The following is a 20318-nucleotide window of genomic DNA, read 5'->3' as shown; positions in this document are numbered from 1 at the left end:
TTTTATTGAAGCAATATAATATGGTATTTTGTGAACAAAATAAAAATAAAAATAACTGTACTTATATTGTGTTTGTGTAGTCAATTCTTAATATTATAAATTCCCAAACCTTAGTGAAAACACATCATGTATGGGTCTTCCTGAATGTCTTGCATAAATTATTTTATTGTAATTATTGGGTGTAAGGGCAGACATACTAAATCGTGTTTCTAATAACATGATTGACCATATATTTATTCAATTTGGTGAAATAATGAAAACAATTTGATGCCATCTATGACAGGATTAGAACATACAGGCATGTATTTTAGTAAAAATTATTGTGTGCTGGTGAAATTTGGGAACTTTTAGGAAAAACCCTGATTGTTACTAAAATTTAAGTGAAAATGATTCTCCAAATGAGCAAATGGTTGCCAAAGAACATTTTAAACTTTGCCATTTGAATGACAATTGTCTTCCCAAATAAGGGAAGTCTTTCCAAATAAGGGCAATCTTTCCAAATAAGGAGAACAAATATTCAAATGAAGATAAACACTCTTTGGTCTTGAAAATGTACATTTTCCATCCTCAGAGACAGAAAATCTATTATCATAAATAAATGCAAAGTTCCAAGTATACAAAAGTAACTATACATTGTACCAATCTAGAAAACTACTCTCCAAATAAGGAAGTGTCCTTTTTAGTGAATGTTGCAATATATTATTTCGGTTAAAATATGTCAATCATGAGATTCATTCTCCAAATAAGGAATTATCTTTTATAGTGAGTGTAGCAATACATTGTTTAAATTGTTGCAAAGTCCATGGCTGGCACTCATTGTAAACTTCAGCTGCTACATGACTACTGCTCCCAGCACTGTAAATAAACAAATCAAACACTGTAGAATTAAGGTAGGATCGCAAAATGACGCAAAAGCTCAACATACGAATATTGTTTGTTTAGGTCAAAACCCCCTACCCCTCCCCTAAACAAATGCTCACAAGTGCAACATCAAACGTTCATATAAGTACACTATGACGAAAACTGTAGTGGTCGCACCACTACAATTTATGTAATGTAAAAACATGATTGTAAACACATTAGAATACTACCAGATACCCAGCACTGGTTGGTTAGAAATGTGAAAATGAAGTTCAGCAATTGCATTGACACCAGACCCCCTCCCCTCCTAAATGAGGGCTTATTTCTCACATTTTACCAGCTACTTGTAAAATTATCTACATCCCTGGCTTTGAAGTGTCATGGTCAAACATCTATCCAGAAAATATTAACAAATATTATGAAATGCAACCACAATCCAATTCAAGTAACAAACTGCTTGGATTGGGTTGTATTAAAGTTGGCAGCTTGTTGATACTACACTGTAAGATATGTCATGTCACGCTCCCCTCATTGGCTTCCTCTATAGCATTGACCAATGTGTGAGGGCGCCCTGTCATAGCATACCTTACAGACTAAAATTGATACTAACCTGATTGTTACAGGGTCATTAAATGTCATCAATATGTCTGTACTAAACTGTGGTAATCTGAACAATGCCAGGTGAACATTTATAATGTTATGAGCCTGAAAGGTGGAAAACAGAGATGATACATCTAATGAAATAGTACAAGAAACAATAATCAACTTTTCAACAACCCTAAATCATTGACACTTTCATGTAGGGTCTATGCCATAACATACAAGTTTCAATTTGATGAAGAAAACTTCTAAGTAAGTTGAACTTGGTTTTGACCCCCCCCCCCCTCCAACACACTGATATGCTTCACAATGATATGCTTACAATGCACATTTGCAACAATGTTGCAGCACAATTTATTAAATGGATCCCTGAGTGGCAACTTTGATATTGTCAATAATCAAACCAACTAATGGTTGACTTAGAGTTTGATAAGAGATATCTTCAGAGATAAGTTTTGGTGCCACTTTATTTCTGCCCAAATTTATCCATTAAGAATCCATTAAGATTGCTGCTCACAATTGCATTACATTGTAGCAATATTTATTGTAACTTTTAAACATTATAATTACATTGTAGCAATACTAACCTGTTCATTAAACTTTGATACTGACTGTTTACCATCCAGGAACCAAACACTTTCACATCTGAAATGACATACAAGATTTTATGATGGATTTTATGGTTAATGCACAAAACAGAAGTGCAAGCTGCATTGATAGGATGTCTATTGTAGACTGATCCATTGTATCTACAATGAAGGCATTTGATGTATAACATAGCAACTATAACCAAGGGGTGTGTGTGTGTGTGTGTGTGTGTGTGTGTGTGTGTGTGTGTGTGTGTGTGTGTGTGTGTGTGTGTGTGTGTGTGCGTGTGTGTGTGTGTACCATTATGTATGTATGTATGCATGTATGTATGTGTGTATGTATGTATGTATGTATGTATGTATGTATGCATGTATGTATGTATGTATGTATGCATGTATGTATGTGTTTGTGCATGTGTGTGTGTGTGTGTGTGTGTGTGTGTGTGTGTGTGTGTGTATGTATGTGTGTCAAGGCATTTGATGAAATAAATTGTACCTACTCTTTCATAGCTAATTGTTCCATAGGAATTTGTTCTGTTGACATGATTTGAGTCTGCAATGAACTATTACTTTCTGCAATGTCTTGAAAGTGATAGCTGTAAACAAGGAGTAAGGTTTACTGTCATTAAGATTTTGTCATACATTATCATTACATTAATTCTGAGGCAGGAGACAATAGTCAACACATCCTTTCCATATAGCCTTCAGTGATTGGCTTAGATTATATCATGTGGTATGGCATTATAGTGATCTCAATTTGCATATTGGGGAACTAGTCGAGTGCTATTTTCCCTAGGTCAATATTCATGTGGCATGAAAGTCTTCTCTGGGTTTGACTATGGAAAGAATATGTACCTGAGAATGTGATGTGTTATAAAACACTTATTGCCTTGCCTTATTTGGGCACTAGTTGATGTCATATTATCCCTCATGCTGTTATGTAGCAATATCTATAAATCAATGACGTCACCTTACCCTGGTGCATTTTGATTTTCAATATGTTGGTATTCAACAATTTCAACGATGATACTCTGATCTGTTGATGGATGTGTGAACACTTCTTGATTATCAGGAACTTCTCTGACGTCACTGAAATTATAACAATGATCAATTTATTTACTCATTCATTCATTCATTTATTTATGTATTTATTTATATATTTGTAACACAGTTCCTGGGCTCCCTGCGCTCTAATCTTTATCAATCGTAACTTTGATGTGTGAAAACTTCTTGGTTATTACTAGTACTACTAGGAACTTCTCACATTATTTACATGTAACAATGGTCAATTTAATTTGATAGAAATTAATTTACAATTACTTCACTTCATATTGGCAACATTTGATAAACATGAAAATTAATTACTTCAGTCCATGGAAGTATCACCGCCGGATACTTCAATGTTCATTCCATACCTTACATCGGTAGCATCTACCGGTAAAACAACTGTCATTGCACCGCCGTATAACTGATGATCGTTGAACATCGTGATTCTATGATTGTGATTGTATACGATGGATGAACGTACGTCGTCTGCTGGATGGAGTCGGTGTACTGTACGCCCAGGATGACTGTACGCCGATCAAATGAATTTATAGACCCAGAATCCGTATTTTAAAACTGTTAATCTGTTGTGCAACCGACGATGAAAGTACGTTTAGTGTGATAACCAGGTAAAACTGGTCATTTCTGGTAAGACCAGCCTGTACAGGTACTTTTCACAAGGGGCATTCTAATAATGTCAAAGGTTGAAGGTTACAGGTCATACCCTCCTTCTGATTTTCACCAAGAGACTTTTTTATTTTCTCGTAGGGGGTGAAGGGCTGCTTTTTCATGGGCATTACATAGCACACGGTATTTGCCTTCGTATGAGGAAACATCATCATAAAATTCGTCGTAAGATTATCAAAAGTGCATTTGTCTCAAAAAATTTGGAAAACTGAATGAAATGTCCAAGTCTTCATGCAATCTATGCACACGAATTATCATAATGGTTTAGTCCATGGAAACCCTAAAGGAGCTTGCTAAAGTCGGTTTTAGTCCGAGTGTAAACAATTGTTGTGTTGCTAACTTTATAAGTATTTAGAGCTATTTAGGATTTCAAAATGCCTAAGAAAAAAAAGAAGTCAAAATCCAAGACGGTAGTAGTAGAAACACCACGAGGTCCAGTAGATCCGATTCCACCTTTACCGCCTGGCCCACCGAGACCAACACACCATGAATCGGTGAGTGTTTTATAATTGTTATAGTTGACGGAGTTGAAATATTTCGACGACTTGGAAATCCACTAAAATGGCATTGTTAAACGTCTCTTGTTTTGACATACATGTCAGGGCGAGACTGTCATGCTTGTGATTTTTTACACAGACGTCCCTTTCATCAAATTACAACTGATTACAATAGTGTTACTTTGTAACTATGTAAAGACTGTTGACAGTGTAAACTGAACTGTGAATGGCTTGGTGGTCATGTTGTTAATTGTTCTTAGCTTCCACTTCCAACTATAGCTATTATTTCATGCACAGTTTCCACTACAGCAGTTCCCCTAACAAATAAATCGTTAAAAGACGTTTTACCTGTCTTTCTTCCCTCTCTATCCACACTTGTTGCATTATCTAACTACAGAAACCTCTAAATCCAGACTGAATGCTGTGATACGAGATTTAACCATTAACACTAACAGACATATTAAAATGCATTCAAAGTCAATTCCGGATATGAAAGAATTGACTTTAATAAAACTAACAATACAAATACAGTATAGACTTTTAGAGTAATCAATAATCACGTTGTCATGTAGTTATTACATTTCTATTTACATATATCAAATAAATTAGTCTAGTTTAGCTATCATTGTATTCTGTACATAACATATTGTTAGTTTATTTAATCAGACCATGGTACTTTATTTTCATTATGTGTATTTCTCTGCATGACTGAACAACACTAATAGCCCTAGTCTAGTACAGTTGTATTTTGTTACTAGTTGTAGTTGTTAGCTATTATGTAAATCACTCGATTTACTGGTAGACATCAGTGTTGTTATATGTTCATTCTGTACTACTTCATCATTTTTAGTGTTTTTAAATCAAGTCACAGTCTGTAGCAAATAAAGAGGTAAAAATATAGTGAATAACATGGACTCCATTAAAATCATAAATTTCTCAAACTTTGTATTGTTTCATAGAGTACTCCATAGCCCTGTAGGCATATAAAACCCAACATTATTATTTACTTCTTTTTGTTAGAATTGAGTTACTATTATATTAACCTGACATAGCCCTGAATGTACAAATTCCAACAGCTGGAGTGACTTAACATAGTCATGCTTGCAGACAGAGTATGGGACATAGAGCAAGGAGAGGAACATTGTCAGAATCAAGTCCCAATTTACTCTGTCTGCAAGCAGGACTAGAATAACTGAGGCATCATAGTGGTTTATACAACTGGAGTGATTGTGGCACAGTGGTGTATAACCCTTGCAAATGTTCAGCCATTCTGGAACAAATGGCAGCGATGAGCCTCAAACAGAGAGTCTGTAAATAAAAAAATCAAGCTACTCTCACCATTCAACTATTATGACTACAAATAAAACAAAATAAATGGTAATTTATTGTTATTTTAGACGATTGTTTAATATATTAATGTGACAATCATTCTTGTAAGTCAGAGTATAACTATCCTACTGACAAAATCAAAATTGTGCTTGGGTATCTGTTAAGCACTGCTGTAAAGAGGCTAATGGTTTACAATGACATGTGAATATTGGACACATGTCAACAAATTATCCAACACAGAATTTGAGAAAATGATTTATTATTGTTATGACTTTCAATCTTTCTTTTCATAAACTCAAATGTTTTGAGTTTTCATTCCATGATATTAATTCCATCTCGGAATCTGAACATTTTTATATTAATATTTTTTTCCAGATTCGTGAAATTCTGATGAATACCAAAGTTGAAGTGACTGACAAAGATTTTATGGGGATGAAGATATCAGCCAAAGTACTAGATCAGTTGACACCACAAGAAATTAGAGATTTAAAGACAGTGTATGATGCATTTAGTAATAGAAAGGGGTAAGTAAAGTACAGCTGTATAATTGGGGACCTGGTAGGATAGAGGTTGCAATGTGTATGTTTTAATTCTATGAGCCTATAAAGGCTGCAATGGATTGTATGCTCCCCAGGGAGTTGAGGAAGTACATAGGGTCATTGTACCGATATAGATCCGAACCAGGGGTAATAATTGTAAAGTACTTTGAGCACAAAGTGGGAAAGTGCTATATAAAAACCAACATTATTATTATCATTTTCAAAATGAATTGACTTAGCCAGTAATATTTTATTAACACTTCATACTTACATTCTGTATTCATGCTGATAATGTCTACATTTGTTTCTTTCCAGTAAAATTGATGTTGATTCTCTAAGGAGAGCTATGAGGGCATTAGGATTTATCCTAACCAGACAGGAAGCCAGAGAAATGATTAATGATGTAGATATTAACAGGACAGGGTAAGTTTGACTTTAGATACATTGTGGTTGTTTCTTGAAATTGATCCCGTGACTTTAAGTGGCTCTTCCCAATGGCTCTATACCTTTTTCATTTCTTATTGTCCTTCTGCCATCTTGAAGTGTTTGCAAGAGACAATGACCACAATGGGATACTAGTAATAAAGTTTATACAATTCAATCTTGTATGAGTAATTCACACAGTGTTAAGTCAGTGAACTCCTTACGCAACGTGGTAAACTTCAATCTCGTGAGACTTCATGTGAGAGTGACAGTGTAAATCTATTAACTCTAGAGGGCGCACTACAAGTGCAAGTAATCTAATGAGATTTAATGATGGCAACCATTATCAGAACTGAGTATGGTATAAGTAATTTAGTTAAAGTGTATCTTTCTTGAAGCAAAGTACAAATGTATATCAAGCGTATTCATTATCACAATAAACATCTGACAAGTGACTCAAACATTAGTCTGTATATGTACACAAAATTCTAAGTTGTCAACTGAAAATTGTTATGATGTTCTTGACAGGATCCTTGTCATAAAATGACAGTGTTTTCAATTTTAAGACTAATCAGTCAATTCTTCAAAGTTGTAACTGACACATGTCAGATTACAGTTCAGTACTCTTTGCATTACGATATTTTGATTTTCTTGTATTCAGGTCGGTAGACTTCAATGAATTTTTAGAGTTTGTAATCCAAAGACAAGGTACAGCAAGAGACATACATGATGAAATTAGGCAAGGTTTTCAAATGTTTGATTATGGTAAGTATATTCTTTCTTATTTGGCATTATTATATCCATATTTGGTATCATTGCATCCTATTTCAAATGTTTGGCATCAACAAATCTGCATTTTGACTTTGAGAATCTCCATATTTGACATTGTTGTATCTGTATTTGGTAACATTGGGGATTGTGTCCTTATTTGGTAATATTGTTTCTTGCTTGGTATTTATATTGTGCCAATTATTTGATACTCCATCCTTATTTGGCATTATTGTATCAATATTTAGTAATATTATATCCTTATTTGGTAATATTGTGTCTGCTAATTCCCATCCTTATTTGGCATTATTGTATCCTTATTTGGTAAAATTGTGTCATTATTTGTGAATTCTACAACATCCTTATTTGGCATTATCATATCCTTATTTGGTAATATTGTATCCTTACCTGGTATCTCTATAAAAAAAAATGCTTCATTATTTCAGAATTATTCATGTATTTCTTTGTGCCTTTTATTGTAGATGGAACAGGTGGGATAACCATGGAAAAATTAAAACGTGCTTGTAAAGAGGCTGGAATTCGATTTACAGAACAAGAACTGAAGGGTATGATAGAAGAAGCTGATACAAATGGAGACAACGTTGTCAGTGAAGAAGAGTTTATTAATGTCATGTTAAAAACGAATCTTTTTTAATTGTTGTCAGTACTCTTGATTTGTCATATTTTCTTTTCGTATGAATAGGGAACTTGCAAACCTGCCATGTTGAATGTTGCATCATGGGAAATGTGATAATAAATACTAATCAAATAGTATTGTAAACAATAATGTTACATTGTTTGTAACCACAAATAATCAATTCATAGTCACCCTGACTAATGTGGGAGGTTTGTTTTATCGGTAACTCCTGATTAGGTATTACGATAACCACAGATAATCCCATAGTCCTTTGCATCTGAGCATGCTCAGTTTGGATTGCAAGTTCCCTATTGGCGTATTCACTTTCAGAATACTGTAAACCTAGATATATTTGCCACTAGAATATATCACAATTTTCTCAGTCTTCAACAAGTTCTCAAAGACTAATTTTTATGAATTGCTAACCTTGGTGCACTACTCATTTACAAAACAAACAGTTCAGTCACTACTTATTTGTGTGTTTTTGTTTTCCAATGAAATAAGTGAAAATAAGTCTTTAACGAAAATGTCCAGGTTTACAGTTTTTACCAAGAAGGTAAACTGAACTGATGGCACTTGTAAATAATATCATTTATTATGCAAATTATTTGAAAATATCGATATCATATCAGAAAAAATAGAGTAGAGTAATAAGCAATGAAATATTATAATACCATGACAAACACTGAAACTATGTAATTTCCTCAAAACTTCATCCGTCCATCTTTTCATCTTTCCATAGTGCAAATAAAGATTCCCATGACAAAGGGCTGTATTAGGCTTTCAAGTATTTAGGCAATACACTTAGTTGGCAATACAGTTGGTTAGCAGTTCAAAGGCAATATGGTTGGTTGGCAATACAGTCCAAAGGCAATACAGTTAGTTGGCATGGCAATACAGTTCAAAGGCAATACAGTTAGTTGGCCATACAGTTAGTGGGCAATACAGTTGGTTGGCCATACAGTTAGTTGGCAATACAGTTGGTTAGCCATACAGTTAGTGGGCAATACAGTTGGTTAGCCATACAGTTAGTTGGCAATACAGTTAATTGGCCATACAGTTAGTTGGCAATACAGTTGGTTGGCCATACAGTTCAAAGGCAATACAGTTAGTTAGCCATACAGTTAGTTGGCCATACAGTTAATTGGCCATACAGTTAGTTAGCCATACAGTTAGTGGGCAATACAGTTAGTTGGCAATACAGTTGGTTGGCCATACAGTTCAAAGGCAGTACAGTTAGTTGGCCATACAGTTCAAAGGCAATACAGTTAATTGGCCATACAGTTAGTTGGCCATACAGTTAATTGGCCATAGAGTTAGTGGGCAATACAGTTAGTTGGCCATACAGTTGGTTGGCCATACAGTTCAAAGGCAGTACAGTTAGTTGGCCATACAGTTCAAAGGCAATACAGTTAATTGGCCATACAGTTAGTGGGCAATACAGTTAGTTGGCCATAGAGTTAGTGGGCAATACAGTTAGTTGGCCATACAGTTCAAAGGCAATTAGAAATATTCATTCAGCCAAGGAAAATATAAGTGACCTTTATCCTTCAGGTATGTGATGTGACATTCTACCATGGTCTCATTTCTTGTGAGTGTGTTTATAAATTTACATATAAAAAAGACAACATCATAAACCACACCCTTGTTTACTACACCATCCAAGATGCACCATCATTATTTTGCAGTGTCGCAGAAAAAATAATACAGCTCTGGTTTGTGAGAATGAAAATAGACTGTAAGATACATCATGTCCAATCTGATTAAAATCCGATAATTGGCTGTGTGTCTCTGACTGAGCAGAAATTCGTTTGAATGGGCGCCATCTCAGATGTAGAGGAGGCGATCAGGCTAAAAAATGTAAACATGTACCAAGAAGGTCAATTCAGGCAAAATAACGAAGGTAAAATAGCAATGAACGATTAGCCGACATCTACATCTACATCGGATTTTAATCAGATTGCGTCATGTCGCTCCGGCCTCCTCTCTTAGAGGGGTTGACTGATGCGTGAGTGACAGTGTACCTTTAGACTAAACTGAAGTATAACTTATATCTCAAGTACAAAGATTGAATGACTTTATAGGTCTCTAAGTTCTTCACATGTATTCCTTTAAAGACTGAAAATTAAAAAAGATTTTGTAAAAAAAAGTGTACTTATTTAAAGAATATTTTCATATGGATCAAAGAAATGATTGTTAGTATGTATATTAAAGTGAGAGTGACAGTGTAAATCTATTAACTCTAGAGGGCGCACTACAAGTGTTAAGTGTTAATGTTGTCTATGGCTGCGTAATTTGTATGTATTTCATTTGAAGCTATTCTGCTGGGTAGTTTTTGACCAATAATTTACCCAACTTGCACATTAAGGACCAGATAATCTTGCCTTGAAAAATTTCTTATATAGATAGTTTTGAAATCAAGTATTACAGCCATAACAGAGTCACCCAGGGCACAAAATGGCCGACTTTTAACAGTCAGCCTGTTAATTTTTATGCTCTGTAACAGAACATCATGAAAAGTGTCAACATTTTCTAAAATACATTTGCAATTTGTAGGCATACAAAAACAGTTTGTGCAAAAACAGGACGTCATGTATTTCGAGGGGAAGAAAAATACAGTGGAAAAAAAGACGATGCTGTGTATGACAGTTTGAGTTTCCTGCATTTGCATAGATTACCCATAATGCCCTGTATATCCCTGTTGTGTATTTAAGACCAAAATAATATTTCTCTACATGATTTGCACACAGAGCATCAGATCATTTTTCTTGGAACATTTTCACATCAAGGCAACACTAGGACCCATCTAATATTGGACCAATCCGGTCGGCACCACTGGTATTTGAATCTAAATGTTTTCACCCAAAATTCTATTTTAGTGGTCCCATTTGCATAATATCATTATTTTTCTTTCCACAATTTCTCAACTTAAACATCTTGCATAACATTGCCACAATGATTCATTGCATTTGGCCAGTGGTTATTGACCCAATCTTTTACACCCATGAACACAACTGCATGCACACACACACACACACACACACACACACACACACACACACACACACACACACACACACACACACACCACAAAAAGCCATCGTTGCAAACCACAGCCTGTTTTACGGCAACGTTCTTAACGAGCCTCCCACATTTCGAAATGTAGTGGTAGAAATAATAACTCTGGTTTGCGAGAATGCAAAAAGCATGTACACATGTACACGTACACATACACATAACACATTCATATATCGCTGGTCACTTAACTAAGTTTAGTTGTACTTGACATACACATAATAAACCTGGCAGACATTCTCATTGAAAAACCCCTCCTTTACTTTATTCACTCAATTTCCAAAGTATAAAATCTCACCTTTAAATAGTCTCCAAAACTGAAAAATGTTTGTTTAAATTATTTTCTCACATTTTACAAAATTTTTACATCCCTTCCCTATCATGAACCCAATGCTTTATGTGATGTGTAATACATCATTGATCCTTGTGTATTACATCATCAATTCTTGTGTATTTACATCATTGATCTGTCATGCATGTAATACATCATTGATCCCTGTGTAAAACATCAATGCTTGTGTGTATTACATAGTTGATGTCATGCATGTAATACATCATTGATCTGAGTGCAGTACATCATTGATTCTTGTGTATTACATCATTGATTCTTGTGTATTACATAGTTGATGTCATGCATGTAATACATCATTGATCTGAGTGCAGTACATCATTGATTCTTGTGTATTACATCATTGATTCTTGTGTGTTACATAGTTGATGTCATGCATATAATACATCATTGATCTGAGTGCAGTACATCATTGATCCCTGTGTAATACATCATTGATTCTTGTGTATTACATAGTTGATTCTTGTGTATTACATCATAGTAATAAATTCCCCAATGCTTTCAATAAGTATTTGTGTGAAACACCATTCATGCATAAGTCACAAACAATAAACATTCTTTAATTTAATTAAAGAACCAATTTGAAATAATGCAAGCAGCATGCAATATCAACTCCTCTCAATCCTCAGAAACATTGCACCTATTAATAAAATTCAAATAAAATCTCTGATTTGTTTTATCATTCTAGTTTCAGCTATTGTTAGATACGTCGTGACATTTCGCCCTCAACAGCCTCATCTCACACGACTGTACTTCTCTGCACTAGGGGTTGGTCAATGTGTGAGGGCGCTCCATCACGGCATACCTTACAGACTAAGCTATTTTTAACAATACAATAGAATCTATTACTGAACTATCTATTTATGAGTGGTAATACAATGAAATATTTGTATAACATATAAAAAAAAACACCACTGACATTCCAATTGACAAATTATGTAACGATAAACATAAATAATAATATGGCTAAGTTATCTTGTACGTATCTATGTATCCTGCTAATAGTCAACTTTCATGACCCCTGTGTGGCCCTGGGGCAGTATCTTTGGTGCCATATTTGAATAAATTTCATGACATTACAACATGCTGTCCAACTAATTAGCTGTTTGTAAAATAATGCTTGCCTAGAATGCACTCATCAAGTGGGGATTTTTAGCTGTCACCTTTTCCCCTACCACCCTGGCATTTCACTAGCAGACACTTACTTTAATGAAGCTTTGGCCAGAAATCAGTCAAAATACTTATTGGTTTTTTAACTTCTCATGGACTGAGTTTTGTTAAACTTCTGAAAACATGACTCCAAATCCATTAATAATCTATCATGCATATAAAATGAAATCAATGGAAATTTTCAAAAACAATCCATCAAGATACATTGTATCAATATAAACATCTGATTATGTCAATAACCATTAACATACAAACTGTCAAAATCTAGGACAAATTCAAATTTACTTACACACACAAATGGATATGATTGTGTGACTATCTCTCATTGGTTTTATGAGCACACACTTTGCCATCCCATCCCAACCCCCAAAACTACAATCCAAGTAGTAATGGCACAATCTGTAATATTGCCATGTGCATAGTTGCAAAAGTCAAACTTGAATTACCTTTGTTTTTATCTATCATTGAAATAAATGAGTACGAGATTGACTATACATGGCCATATATCATCAGGGTTTGAAATTAACTTTTTTCCTTGGTAGTCCCAGTGGAAAAAATTAAAATATTTTCTGAAATTGGTAGCCCAAGGATGGTGATCAATAGTTTCATATTCCTGAACTGAAAACAGCGTTTCTTTATTGGAGATACATGTATGTGTGTTATTAAAATAACATGAAAATCTTCAGTCCTTGAAACCATGCGTAATCAGTGGTGGCCTGAGGGGGCTACAAGCTGCAAATTGTAGTAGCCCCATGACAAGAGTTGGTAGTCTATGGACACGGGACTACTGTTAATTTCAAGCCCTGATCATTATGTCAAGGGTACATTATGTACTTTCTGTAGGCAGTTTCTGCAATACAGGAATACAAATGGGCTAGAATGGCTTCATATGAGTAAAGAAAATCATGTCTTTTTATCTCTGAAACTTTAAAGTAGAATTTCATAAAGATGGTATGAAATACTTTCTTATAAGTTTTAACACATAAATGTGACTTAAAGTCTTCAAAATTTTCTTCAGTAGCAAAGTTTACATGAGTTCACAATCTTACATATTTTGAGTAATAAATTTATCAAAAAAAATAAAATCTTGGCCAGTCAGAATTAAATAAATGGATGATGGAAGTGTGCATTTAAAAGACTACAACTTGTTTTGGGGTGATGAGATTTATAACTGAATTTTGGAAACTGTTATTTGATTGGACATGATGAATCACATGACTCAACTTGTAGGTATGGTTGCTATAACTACAGTGTTTAGTGGATACTATTATGGGATACTTGACTGCCATGTTGGACAATAATCATTCATATAAAACACTATGTTTACCATTGCTTTAGTTAGATTCTTGCAGATCTTGTAACAAAATATTATGAACTACAGAATAATTCCCTTCTCATGGAAAAAGCTGTTAGCTATCGTAGTTAAACTATTCCATTTCAAAAACAGCTGTGGGCTAAATCTACGAGTACCATTCTTGTGAATAAAATGTTGTGCTGTGACAATGCCAAACTTAAAACCCTGTTGATATGACATGATGTAAAAACTTACGCAAACACTTGTTATTACTGAATTGTCAAATGTTGATCAATTCTGTAGTAAACATTGAACAGTTAAGCAAGAGATGATTTGATTTGGTAATATCCCAAACAATTCTAAATAGAACATGTCATACAACAATGATATTGGCTTATTGGGTATGTTTGATTGCCTGTAAGGTATGCCGTGATGGGGCGCCCTCACACATAGGTCAATGGTGAGGGCGGAACGGCACAATGTCTCTTGCAGTCTATACCTTTGACAGACACAGACTAAAACTGTTGTTGCTACACTCAGACGTGAGTTGTCAATGGCTGTTGATGTAATCACACTCACAGTAGGGTGGCATCTCTGATGGCAACTTTTTCCCTGAAGAGTTAACATATTCAACTTCATTGAATGTTTACTCTATCTTGATTACAGGGTGATTATATCCACATAACCAATGCATCAATATCAACCACTTCTGTAATCTACCACACTGAACAATACCAGTTTTGGTTTATGTCTGTCTTTCAGTTTGTTGATAGCATGATTTCCACAGTAGTAAATTGATTAAAATTCTACAGTGAGTAACATAGACATCATTATTTGGTATGTTTTATCATCATTATAACATATCTACACTGAAGGCAAAGAATTGTATTTAACTTCACAAAAATTACATTTTATATCTAAATTAGTAAAAATGAATTCAATTCCTACAAACAAATCCTATTCTGAGTTAGATATAATATACAACAGAGTTCCTAGACCAAGCAAACATATCCATCCATTTCTTATTTTAGCAATTCTACAAGTCCCTGTGGTTAAATTCATAAAAGGCATGAGTGTTACCATCATTCTGCAAGTTCCTGTGGTTCACATTCATAAAAAGCATGAGTGTTACCATTGTTATGCAAGTCCCTGTGGTTACATTCATACAAGGCATGAATGCTACCACTGTTCTGCAAGTCCCTGTGGTCTACATAGGTAAAGGTTGCAAGTCATCCAACTATTGAGCAAGTTCCTGAGGTCTACATTTGTAAAGGCATTAAACATAATACTATTCTACAAGTTCCTGTGGTCTCCACTAGTGAAAGTTTTGAGTAATACTACAGTTGTTAGTTCCTGTGGTCTACATGGGTTACAGATGGTCGTCTCTATCATATATAACAATCTATGGTTAAACTACTCATCACCAATTTTCTACAAGTGCCTGTGGTCTACATAGGTAAAAGGTGGTCATCTCTGTCATCATCATCATCCATTGTTAACTGATCATCACCAATTCCTTTATAAGTCTTCGGTTGACCTTTTGGGGTTGACCTAAAGACAAGATCAGTCCCATCCTAATAAAACAAAACAAAACAAAACAAATCAATAAATGCTTAGTTGCCATGGAAACAGCACAACATTAATGTAAACTTATCACTGGTAACTTTGTTTCCATACAAACAACATAACATGGAATATCATTGGTTACTTAGTCACCATAGAAACAATAAACTGCTATAAAATATCATTGGTACTTAGTTTCCATAGAAATTACATAAGCTTCATAAAAAATATCACTGGTTACTTAGTTCCCATAGAAACAACATAAACTACATATGAAATATCACTGGTTACTTAGTTTCCATGATTACAGCACTGTAGCACTGATGTAACAGCATTGTAGGAAGACCAGTTACATGGCTGTGATAACATCTATATCCAGAAGTACTGTAACAGCAATGTAACATGCCTGCTAGACTTGGCAGTGTGGTTTTTTTGTAATTGATATACGGTACTCACAGCTATGAGATTGCCTAGTTCTCTCCAAAACACGATGTTTGGTATCTGCTCCATGCCCTTTGCACCCACAGCACAACGCTGATAGAGGACTCCACCAATTAGATATATTAGTACAACTACAAAGAATCTGAAAGACAAAAGAATTGATTGTAGTCTATGAAATAAAGACATTATTTTTTAATAAATATATTCATATTACATACATAAATATTTCCACTGTATTTGACTCGCATAAAAAAAAAATATTTTAAAACTGTATTTGATACAATATATATATATATTTTCAAACTATATATAACACTCATCATAGATATTTCAAATATTTGATACTCGCATAAAAAACATATATATATTAAAACTGTATTTGACACAATAGATATTTTCAAACTATATATAACACAGATATTTTCACACTATTTCATACTCACATAATATTTAGATAATATACTCACATTATACAAATAATTGATCCCACACTCAGCCCACTACTTCCACTACTCGTACTACAAGCAACTGAACTACCAAATTCAAATAAATAATAACATTCTGATGTTTTGTCTGCATTCTCTGCAATGATTTTTATTGTTCCCTGTAAGATAAAAAAGTAAGGTGATATCATCTTTACAATATATATACTATCATTTGGCTGTTTCTATGGACATGATATTGTTCCTAGGCATATGTGTGTGTGTGTGTGTGTGTGTGTGTGTGTGTGTGTGTGTGTGTGTGTCCCCATTTTTTGGCTGTTTATTCACTTATCTATCCATCCCTGTTGTTATGTATGCAATATACATCACCATTTCACTGTTGCCATGGGCATAGTCTCATTGCTAGGCATATGTGTTCATATTTTTAATGTTATACACATCCTTATTTACATATTACAATGTATGCAAATATGCCAAGCAACAAAACCATAGCCATAACAACAGTGAAATGATGATTTTTCATTAATTTACTTTCACAGAGTATAATACTTACTGACAAATTTACAGGATCACATACGATCATAATAACTGCTTTTCTTGCCTCCTGAGTACAATGATGCCCATACTCTTCGCCACCCTTGTAAGTTAATAACAACCAATCAGCTGAAAAAGGATAGCCATACCACAAGAAATTAGTCAAAGATGTTACCATGGCAACGATAGTATGGCTACACAGAATCAAATCTATGTCTCACACACTGTACTTTCAATTATATTTCATAACCAACCACAACAGACGTAAATTTTAATGCATACCTTGATAATAACAATGCGTACATGTATACCACCCCCTCCCTCAGATAGACAGTTACCTATCTATTAAGGACACATAATAGTAGTAGTGGATTTTTCCTAATTATAATTTTCTCCAAACAGAGGGAGTCATATGTATAGTAAAACCACATCCTTATTTATACACAGCCCATATGACATATCATTTGCTAATCACAGTGTATTATAACCTTTCACCTTTGTAATGCACAATCAAAATAACCCTTATTCAATACATGTACGGGTAGCTCAAGATAATTTCTTTACTGCAAACCATGAGGTCACTTGTCCCTTTGTTCGTGAGGCCATTCTACACACTTCATCTGGCAGCCATTTTACAGAACTTAAAATGGTCACCATATTGAGGTTTCAAAAAATAAATCTAAAGTGTTTACTGTAAGTGTGGTCAGTTAGTCAAGAGACTTATCTTGGTGTTACTATCTCAAAAAGCTCTCTTCACGTAGCTATGGCTTTTGCCTTTTGAAGCATAGAAATCTCTCTGAATTTGAAATTATTATTACCAACAGCAGTTCTAAATGTAAGTGGAGTGTTAGGCACTGATAATTGACTACTCTCCAAATCTAGTCACGTTGGACTGCAATGACATCACAGACTTACATATAAGATACACTTGAAGTTATATAACAGAGCTGTTGGTAGTAATTTCAAATTCAAGACAGATTTATGTGCTTCTAAGGACAGAAGCCTTGTTTGGTGTAGAGAGTTTGTTAAGATAGTAACATCAAGACAGCTCTCAGGCCTACTATATATATAGTAACAAATCAGTAGTTACATTTGGATTCTGTACTAATCTTTATCATATGCTCCAAATATGGGTTTTGCAAACCAACATGTTACAGTGGAAGGGACAGACTTAGCAAGGCCCTAACTTAGGAACCTCTCCCCCCCCCTTGACTTCAGGAAGGCCCCAACTTAGGATGGTGGCTCTTCTGACTTTAGGATCCCCCCCCCCCCCATGACTTTAACAAGGCCTGATTATTAAGGAAGGCCCATAAGGCCTATTACTACCAAGGTTTGCAAAACCCATATCTGGGTCATAAAGGTTTGACCATACAATGTATACCTTATATAGTGGCATGGAAATCTCATTTGAATCACATAATCACATGAATTTATAGTGAAACATCATTTTATGCATAAAAAGAAAGATATTGAGGGACAAACTCACAGCCAAATTACTGAGCAAACAGGTATTGATGAGCATGCCACTTGCTATATAATGATATTGAGCAGAGTGCCAGGGCATGATGCATTAAATTACTGCCCAGGTTTGATGTGAGTGCTCTCCATTGAATTACACTTGAAGCGATACTAGGTATATGATAATAATACTTACTAAGCCATGATTCACTTACTTCCTTTCTGTATGTGTGTCTGAGTGATAAGTCCAACATTTTTTGTTCCATGGGACTCATCTTTCAGACCTGTTTGAAGGACGCCTACATCTTGTGTACCTTTGACTGGAGTACATATACCAATGTTATAGGTGTAGTTTTTTGGAGCATCTGTGATTTCAAATCTGTTGGTAAAGACAAATAAAAAGATAATATAATAATAATATTCAGAAATATGGTAGGATGATAATATTGATTATGTAATAATATTGTGGAAGGAAGGAGAGGCCTAGAGGGGTGGTAGATGGATATGCTTAGAAATACACTAGGTTTGCAGTCTGTGACAATTATGTAAAATATAAGTTGTATATTTTAGCGTAAATGTCTTGTTTAATGATTAATAATTAAAAGAAACGATTACTTAATTTAAATCAATTAAAACCTGTGTAACACTGTATACTAGAATTGTATTATGGAGATATTATTACATATACCGTACGTACTGTTCACCAGCAGAGATTACATGTAACACGTTCACATACATCTGTCTGACATTTGTAACATTATGAATATTAATTATTACAGTTTTGTCAACTTTGAAAATACAACATTTCTACTTTGGTATATTATTACATCTATAAATGTAAAAACACACTGCAATACACATGTAAATTTATCAGTGAAAGACTAACTCACTTTTTGCCTACGATTGGATCGAGTAACTTGAGAAATCCCTGTTCTGTTTTCCCTTGGACTGTACATTGTGCTTCTGTTGTGTGAAATATAAACAATGTCCATAGCAATGTAATCCAAATTCTTTCCGATACCATGGTTGATCGTTCCAAATCACCTTACACACAACGTGGTTTTGATCAGAGAACAAGACTTCCACATCAACACACGAACAGGAAGTGATCGCCGGGCGTATGAACTGCACGTGATCAGACGAAACCATTACTAGATGGGGATGCAGATGAAAGTGAAAGAGGAAATAATGAAGCGATACTCTATTAAAAATCCAAAAACCTCTTGAAAATATGTTCTACATTTGTAAAGTATGTAGAAATTATATTTTTTTATGGATGCTGATCCATCCTGAAATTACGCTGTTTTGAATATATTACGCCGCACCTATTTATGATAATAGTCTGTATTATATATGTTTGTTGGTTGGTTCATGTCTCACACTGCTTTCCTGACATTTATCGAGCGTTTACGAACACTATCGGAAATCAACGACTAGCTCGGAGTAGAGTCCGCAGTCCAAGCATAGACCCTCCACCCTTGGTGGAGGGTCTATGGTCTAAGTAAGACAACTGTTGGTTGTCTGAGTTCGGTTGAATAAACGTTAATAAAAGTAGATGGCGCTTCATTCAATTTATTTTATTTTATCTCTTTATTTTTTAGTAAAACATTTTACACTACGCAGTGTAAAATCGGAACACGGTCGCCAGGAACCCGACTAACTTTGAAATAAAAACTGAAATACCGATGTTTTATGAACAGGGTGTGTATTCTATTTATTCCGAGTGACTGAGCAACAGCTATTTTCTGTAACTCATAGGTGTAATCTCATCTTGTTATTTCTCGTAAATTTAACTGTAAAATGTCAAAATAACAATGTTACCTCTGCTGTCAATAAGATAGAATTGAGATCTAGTAATGTTTTGAAATGGACAGAAATACTAACTTTATAATCGCCAAAGAAAAGTTTTTTCTCAAGAATTTTTATCGAAAAATGAGCAAAGTTTTTTTTTTAAACACTTTTTAAATAATGAAGATATTTTCTATATAATTCATTGATTGAAAAAAAGGAGAAGGAATT

The 20318-nt window shown here is 34.4% G+C and overlaps 3 protein-coding genes across 3 annotated transcripts; 1 reads left to right on the top strand and 2 right to left on the bottom strand.

Moving 5' to 3' along the window:
* Nucleotides 1–85: 85 nt before the first annotated feature.
* Nucleotides 86–3769, bottom strand: LOC144451628 (ran guanine nucleotide release factor-like). Its single transcript, XM_078142521.1, has 6 exons — nt 3464–3769; nt 3024–3137; nt 2549–2644; nt 2049–2106; nt 1472–1566; nt 86–855 (listed from the first exon to the last, which is right to left on the bottom strand). The coding sequence occupies exons 1-6, from the start codon at nt 3532–3534 to the stop codon at nt 732–734; spliced, it is 558 nt and encodes a 185-aa protein (XP_077998647.1). The 5' UTR covers nt 3535–3769; the 3' UTR covers nt 86–731.
* Nucleotides 3770–4094: 325 nt separating this feature from the next.
* Nucleotides 4095–10029, top strand: LOC144451471 (uncharacterized). Its single transcript, XM_078142315.1, has 5 exons — nt 4095–4273; nt 5981–6129; nt 6460–6567; nt 7229–7332; nt 7818–10029. The coding sequence occupies exons 1-5, from the start codon at nt 4154–4156 to the stop codon at nt 7988–7990; spliced, it is 654 nt and encodes a 217-aa protein (XP_077998441.1). The 5' UTR covers nt 4095–4153; the 3' UTR covers nt 7991–10029.
* A 1273-nt stretch (nt 10030–11302) lies between these two features.
* On the bottom strand, nt 11303–19396 carry LOC144451125 (cation-dependent mannose-6-phosphate receptor-like). The gene is made up of 6 exons (XM_078141897.1): nt 19190–19396; nt 18515–18678; nt 16861–16970; nt 16332–16468; nt 15880–16006; nt 11303–15434 (listed from the first exon to the last, which is right to left on the bottom strand). The coding sequence occupies exons 1-6, from the start codon at nt 19321–19323 to the stop codon at nt 15309–15311; spliced, it is 798 nt and encodes a 265-aa protein (XP_077998023.1). The 5' UTR covers nt 19324–19396; the 3' UTR covers nt 11303–15308.
* Nucleotides 19397–20318: the final 922 nt, after the last annotated feature.

The sequence above is a fragment of the Glandiceps talaboti genome, chromosome 21 (assembly GCF_964340395.1).
Source record: "Glandiceps talaboti chromosome 21, keGlaTala1.1, whole genome shotgun sequence".
NCBI classification, from domain to species: Eukaryota; Metazoa; Hemichordata; class Enteropneusta; family Spengelidae; genus Glandiceps; species Glandiceps talaboti.
Note: the sequence above shows the minus strand (reverse complement) of the source record. Positions and strands in the feature narration are given on the sequence as shown.